Source organism: Stegastes partitus, unplaced genomic scaffold, assembly GCF_000690725.1.
Source record: "Stegastes partitus isolate 25-593 unplaced genomic scaffold, Stegastes_partitus-1.0.2 Scaffold906, whole genome shotgun sequence".
Lineage (NCBI taxonomy): Eukaryota > Metazoa > Chordata > Actinopteri > Pomacentridae > Stegastes > Stegastes partitus.
This window is the reverse complement of record NW_007578637.1, coordinates 149,889-156,389: the sequence shown is the minus strand read 5'-3', so window position 1 is coordinate 156,389 and position 6,501 is coordinate 149,889. Positions and strand designations below refer to the sequence as shown.

Below are 6,501 nucleotides of genomic sequence, written 5' to 3'. Positions count from 1 at the left end.
TGTGCCTCAGTGTCAACAGGTCTTTATGTCTGTCATTAATCTCGACAGCTTGAATATCCATGCACGTCCATCCATAAAGTCTGTGTATATGTGTGCATCAGTTCCTGTGTGATGTCTTGCAGGAACTTCCATGTGTGGGTGGAGTGCTGGATGAGGAGACCGGACCTCGGTGCAGGGTTTGACGGCTGGCAGGTCGTGGACCCAACGCCCCAGGAGAGGAGTGCAGGTTGGTTCCTGCCCAAAGTGAGCTCCAACATGGTGCTGTTGATTATATGGATTCAACTGTTGTTCTGCACACAGTGTTTCATGAGAGTTTCCTTCTCGTGTAACTGTCACAGAAAGCAGGAGGCTGATCTGTAACGTGTGTTTGTTGTCAGGGTTGTTCCGCTGTGGTCCGAGCCCTGTAGCGGCCGTCCAGCTACGTTGCTTCGGCGCCCCTCATGACACCTCGTTCATCTACGCCTCCGTTGATGCTGACGTCATACGGCTCATTGTGCGCGATGGACGGGTGGTGGGAAGGACGGTGGACACTGAGTGGGTGGGACAGCTGATCTGCACCAAAAGCCTGGGCTCAGACAGACCAGAGAATCTGACGCAGACATACAAGGGCAAGAAAAGTACGAGATCTTGTTTTATCTGTGAGACTTGAATGAGAGAAAGAGATTACTGAGAGTTTAATGTGTCGTCTGTAAAAAGCAACCGATTTGTATCATGAAAAAAGTCAACACGGCTCACAAATGTGGGTTTTTTTTGTCTTTGTCTGTGATGAAGTTTTTGTTTTCCTTCTGTTCTCAGGAGGGCAACCAGCAGGCTCTGGAAGAAGCCCAGTGGGAGGACGGTGTTTGGGTAAACCATCATCTTCACACTCATCACAGAGGAGAACTCTTATCACTGCTCTCTACCTGTCCTATTAATCCTTTCACACTGTTTTTTGTTCATTTTTTTCAGAGAGGAATGTCCCACTTATTGTAAAGCCGAGGAGCCTGCATGGTGAGTGGCTGTAAGGCAAACACTTCATGTCCAAACCCCTTCCTGCGCAAATTTAAATATGTGATTTTTTTTTTTTTATGTAACCTAAATGTGACAATGAAGAGAAACATGGCAAAACTGGGAAGACAAAGGTAGTTAAAGTTGTTGTGGCCACCACCACCGGGATGGATGTGTGTCAGTGAATAACTGATAGTGTGAAGTGTTTTTGAGTGGCTAGAAAAGTGCGATATAAACCTGATCAGTTATTATTATTCAACTAAAGTAACTAATTGGAGGGAGGTCTCCAGACACGTTTAGCCCAAGAACCACTGTCTCCAACAGCAGTAGCATATTTCTTACCTTAACCAATGTGTGCATCTTCTCCAGGAGAAACATCACCAAGTCTGGAGGTGTCCCTAGAAATAGATGGAGTGCCGTCACTGGGAGAGAGCATCCGCATGAGTGTGACGATCACCAACCAGTCAAGCAGCCGCAGGATCCTGATGGAGCACGTCGACGCTCAGCTGAAAGAGTACAACAGCAGCCCACAGGAGAGCTTCTGGAAGACACACAAAGAGGTGCACATGCAGCCCTGTGAAGGTGATGATCCACATACAGAGGAAACGTGTGCAGATCACTGGATTTGATAGGATTGATTTTTTTTGTATTATTTATTCAACTGACCTGGTGACAGTTCCTGTACATTCCTGTTGAACGTCTACAGATTTATTGCTCCGTCTGTTTGATCTGTTGTGTTTGTCTTTGCTCATTTCTCCACATGATTCACTGCAGTGCTGACGCTGCACCACATCATCCCTCATTGTGACTATGAGTCGGTCCTGGCAGGTGAGGATATTGTGAATGTGGCAGTGGTGATAAAGGACATGAGGACCAAAGAAAGAGTCCTGGCTGCACAAGAGTTCAGCATCAGCTCACCGTGGATAACCATAGAGGTACAGCATTATTATTATTACTGTTGTTAAAGTGTTGTATATGTTTGTCAGTGGGCTGCAAGGTGGCTCGGTGGTTAGCACCGTCGCCTTGCAGCTAGAAGGTTGCCAGTTCGCATCCCAGTGAGGACACCTGGGATCTTTCAGGGGTGGCCAATCCTGGTCCTCGAGAGCCCCTATCCAGCATGTTTTAGATGTTTCCCTCTTCCAACACACCTGATTCAAATGATCAGCTCATCATCAAGTTCTGCAGAAGCCTGATAATGATCCTGATCATTTGAATCAGGTGTGTTGGAAGAAGGAAACATCTAAAACATGCTTGATTGTGGCTCTCGAGGACCAGGATTGGACACCTCTGGTGTGGAGTCTCCATGTTCTCCCCTTGCAGCGTGGGTTCTCTCCGGGTTCTCCGGCTTCCTCCCACAGTCCACAAACATGCTGAGGTTAATTGGTGATTCTAAATTGGCCGTAGGTGTGAATGTGAGTGTGCTTGGTTGTCTGTCTCTAAGTGTAGCCCTGTGATAGACTGGTTACCTGTCCAGGTGAACCTGCCTTCACCCTGAGTCAGCTGGGATAGACTCCAGCCCCCCATGACCCTGGTGAGGATGAAGGTGTAGAGATGATGGATGGATGGAAAAGTGGACCCACAAATGTTTGTGCACAAACATGGGCTTGTATTTTCATTTCATGTCGAAGCCTCTCATGCTGCTTTCAAATAATAGTCTGGACTCATTCACAATACTTATTACTCTATAGACATTTAATTGTTTTTTGTTCAGAGCATAACATTTGACAAACACTCAGTACAATACGGGCTGAGGTGTTCACGTAGAGCTCAGGAGTTCATACTCAAGTGAACAGAGGATGTAAATGTGCTCCACAGATCGAAGGAGGCGACAGCATCCAGATAAAGAAGCAGCACACGGCCCAGGTGTCCTTCAGCAACCTGTTCATCAGCTCCCTGCCTGGAGCTGTGCTGACGGTGGAGGGATCCGGCTTGTTGCAGGGCAAGCAGGAGGCCAGGTTGGTGTGCAAACAGGTGGACTTTAAGAGACACAACAAATCATCGTGCTCAGGTGATATTTCTGGTTGCTGTTACTGACACAATCAGGCCCGTGGTCACATTCCTGTGGCGTCACACACATCTTTCCTTCATGTTTGAGCCGAGGAGGAAACATGGGTTGTGGTTTATGTGTCAGAGGAATGTGGTCTGGGAATGCTGTCCGGTATGTGTTTGCAACAAGCGGGAACAAAACGTTGTCACAAGCAGTCGTCTCCCATAACTGTGTGGTCAGAGCGTGCTGCCGCTGCCCTCAGGGGATGGATTCACTGTTTTTACTTTCCCTCATTTAGAAAATAAACAAATCAATGAATAAATAAATAATCCTCTGAACCCCAAAAGGCTTCTGAGGTTTTTTTTGTTTTTATTTTTACTGCTGGGGTTTCGAAACAGCACGACCATGTCTGGAAGTAGAAACAACTCAAACATGTCTTCTGTGCTGTAAAAAAAAAAACAGTAATATCTTTAATTATTTATTGAGGAAAGAAAAGCATGTTTCCAAGGGTTTTGCAAGACTGAATAAAACTAGTTCCCCTCCATACTGCAGATATTCAGCTGACGTTTTCTGCTCTCGGCTGTTGGGTTTTGACATTCAGAGGGTGAAGTTTTTATTTTAATCCTGTTTTTAAGGGTTAAAAGAAAACAGTGCAAAGTGGAAAACTCTTGTTTTTCAGATATGCACATTTTCTTTATTATTTATTATGGATAAACCTTAAATCAGGGGTCTCCAATCCTGGTCCTCGAGGGTCACAGTCCTGCATGTTCTAGATGTTTCCCTCTTCCAACACACCTGATTCAAATGATCAGCTCATCATCAAGCTCTGCAGAAGCCTGATAACGAGCCTGATCATTTGAATCAGGTGTGATGGAAGAAGGAAGACATGCAGGACTGTGGCTCTTGAGGACCAGGACTGGACACCCCTGCCTAAAATAATTCCTTAAATCCACAGCTGACCTCATGTCTTCATACAGCGTCAAACGTTGTTACTGCATCTGACCAATTATATTAATAAAAAGCATTTCAGTTCACCTTTTTGGGCCAAAACGCAACTCGTCATTAACTGAGGTTTTGTCCGTGTCCGTCTGCCTCATGATTAGAAGCCATATTGTCATTACATTTTTCAGTATCTCCAACTTTTTGTGCACCAGTATGTCCACATTGAGGCTTAATCCTCGTCTCCCGTTCTCTCTCCTGGTTTCCTTTCCTTCCCTGTCGTGGACTTATAACTGGACAAACTTTGCGAGGGAAACTTTTAAAGTCATCATTTGCTAGTTTGACCTCCTTCCTCACTCTTCCTCTGAAACCACTGGAGCTTGTTATTGGCACAAAAGTTTCCCCCTGGAGGGGAAGAAGCTACAGATTCAGCAGAAACACCTCGTTAAGGGGTAATACATCACCATCACCACAACCGCTGTGGCCTTTGTTATTTTTTTTTACGTGTTTGTTTTTGCCTTGAAAAAGAGCAGAAGTGAGTTGTGGAACGTGTTTGTACCTGGCAAAAGGATTCTTTGAATAATTGGTGGTGTTAATCGATAGCTGCACTCAGATATATTGGGATAATTTTGTGCTGTGGGACAGAAATAAATCTCCTATTATTCAGTGTCTGCTATGAGAACCTGTTCAAAATGTTGGACTTTTCACTGTTTCAGGGCTCTGGAGATAAAAGTTCCTCTTGTATATCTCCCAGGTTGGTTCTGCTGCAGCCTGGAGAGAAGATAGAGAAGACAGTGTCCATCATGGCCTCCTCACCTGGAACTAAGCTGCTCATGGCCACGTTCTCGCACAGCAACAGCCCCCACGTTGTGTGCAGGAGCTTCCACAGAGTGTCGGTCACGCCGGCCTCATGCTGAAGAATCCATCATCTCAAAAATCTCCAGAGGAAACACCTGTATTGTAAATGTAGATCAATCAAACACAATAGTACATGTTGTTGTTATTTTCTTTGTTTGCACCAAGACATGCAAAAAGTCTGCTTTTTACTTTTTTATTATGGCCTTTTTTTTTTTAATGAAGCAAAGATGTGAAGTTTGTCAAGTTTGGGGTATAATTCACTTGTGTAAAAACATGATGGTACATAATTAAATACTTTCTTTGTGAATGATTTAATACAGGCTGTGCCACGGCCTTGGCACACGTATAATTAACTATCCAGCACAGGGTTTTAAATTGTCTGCAACAGTAATGATTTAAACATACTAATCTAACAAAAATCGTCTGTAAAGAATACGATGGACACGGGGATATTTTGTTAATATGGCAGACGAAGCTTTCTTTTCTTTCCCAGGTGGAAAGAACAGGTGGAGCTCTCCCATTGGTTTATGTGGAGGCCCTGCCGCTCCAGGATTGGACCAGCAGAAGTGAGCGGCCTTTTTAAACCAACAGAAACCCACAATGAAGAAGCCTGTCGTGTGACTCAATTGTGTTAATGGTGCTGAGTAGTTTCAATAGAAAGTCTGAACTTATAACTTGTGACCTTCGAGAGAGAGTTTTTTGTTAAACAGTGAACAAATAAATAGTAGAGTGACTTATTGTAAATATACACTATATTTATGCACTGTTAACACTGAGGTGTAGAGTTAGCATCCCTTTCATTGTGTTTTTTTTCTTGTTTTGTTTCGAAGCAAAGGCTCGAGGCCTGTCCTTTGTTTGATCGTAGTTTTTTTGGGAGTGAGAAAAGTTTTAGGGCGAAACGTTTTTTTTGTATGTTTTATAGTTCTGCTCAAACTGTAGAAAAATAAACTCACATGCAAGTAAGATTATTTGTCTTTAACTGGCCTTCCTTGCTTCCTTCTGATTGGCTAGCGTGGCTGTATGCTTCTCATTACACTGCCCCCTATAGGTCTGGCAGCTCATAGCAGCTCTTAGCGATGTGTTTATGCAGGTTTGTGTAAACGAATTTTTTTTTTTTTTTTTTTAAACAATCTGGTGTGAACGATGTTATTTTTGAAAATGTAGATCCGTTTTTGTAAATATGTTTGAATGTCCAGGTGAACCTGCCTTCACCCTGAGTCAGCTGGGATAGACTCCGCCCCTCATGACCCTACTGAGGATGAAGCGGTGTAGAGATAATGGATGGACGGATGGCCCTTGTTGGGAGTGGAAAGAGTGGGACATAAACTCATGTTATGTCCTGGTTTTCCCTCGACTTGGACCCACTGATCAAGTCAGTCAGACAGTCAGCACCAAATTTAACAACACAGCCAATTGTCTTTGTTTCTGTTGGTTTGCATTTCCACTGACAAAAAGCCAATTTAGCTTCATTTTAGTGTAATAAACAAGAGTCTTTCTCTCTCTTTTGTCTTATACACCACTAATCCTGTCACTTCCCACACCTTAGGGCAACGCTGTGATTATCATCCCGGAGATTCAGCTGAAAACAGGAGCTCATACCTCTATATCTGACCAATAGTGCGTCTCCCCCATTGCTCCCATAAGCTTTGCACCATTCAGAACAGCTATGAACACGTTTGATTGTTGGACCACAATATTACAAACTAACAAACAAAACATTTTCTCTGGAA

The 6,501-nt window shown here is 43.9% G+C and overlaps 1 protein-coding gene across 1 annotated transcript in view; it reads left to right on the top strand.

The window, feature by feature from the left end:
- LOC103366091 (protein-glutamine gamma-glutamyltransferase 5-like) overlaps positions 1–5,476 on the top strand; it is a 10,704-nt gene extending 5,228 nt beyond the window's left edge. The window contains exons 8-16 of the mRNA XM_008293722.1: positions 123–226; positions 378–617; positions 796–846; positions 949–990; positions 1,357–1,569; positions 1,762–1,922; positions 2,803–2,942; positions 4,668–4,879; positions 5,265–5,476. Coding sequence (XP_008291944.1) covers positions 123–226; positions 378–617; positions 796–846; positions 949–990; positions 1,357–1,569; positions 1,762–1,922; positions 2,803–2,942; positions 4,668–4,830 — 1,114 coding nt within the window. The 3' untranslated portion in view covers positions 4,831–4,879; positions 5,265–5,476. The remainder of the gene's footprint in view (positions 1–122; positions 227–377; positions 618–795; positions 847–948; positions 991–1,356; positions 1,570–1,761; positions 1,923–2,802; positions 2,943–4,667; positions 4,880–5,264) is intronic.
- The last annotated feature ends 1,025 nt before the right edge of the window (positions 5,477–6,501 follow it).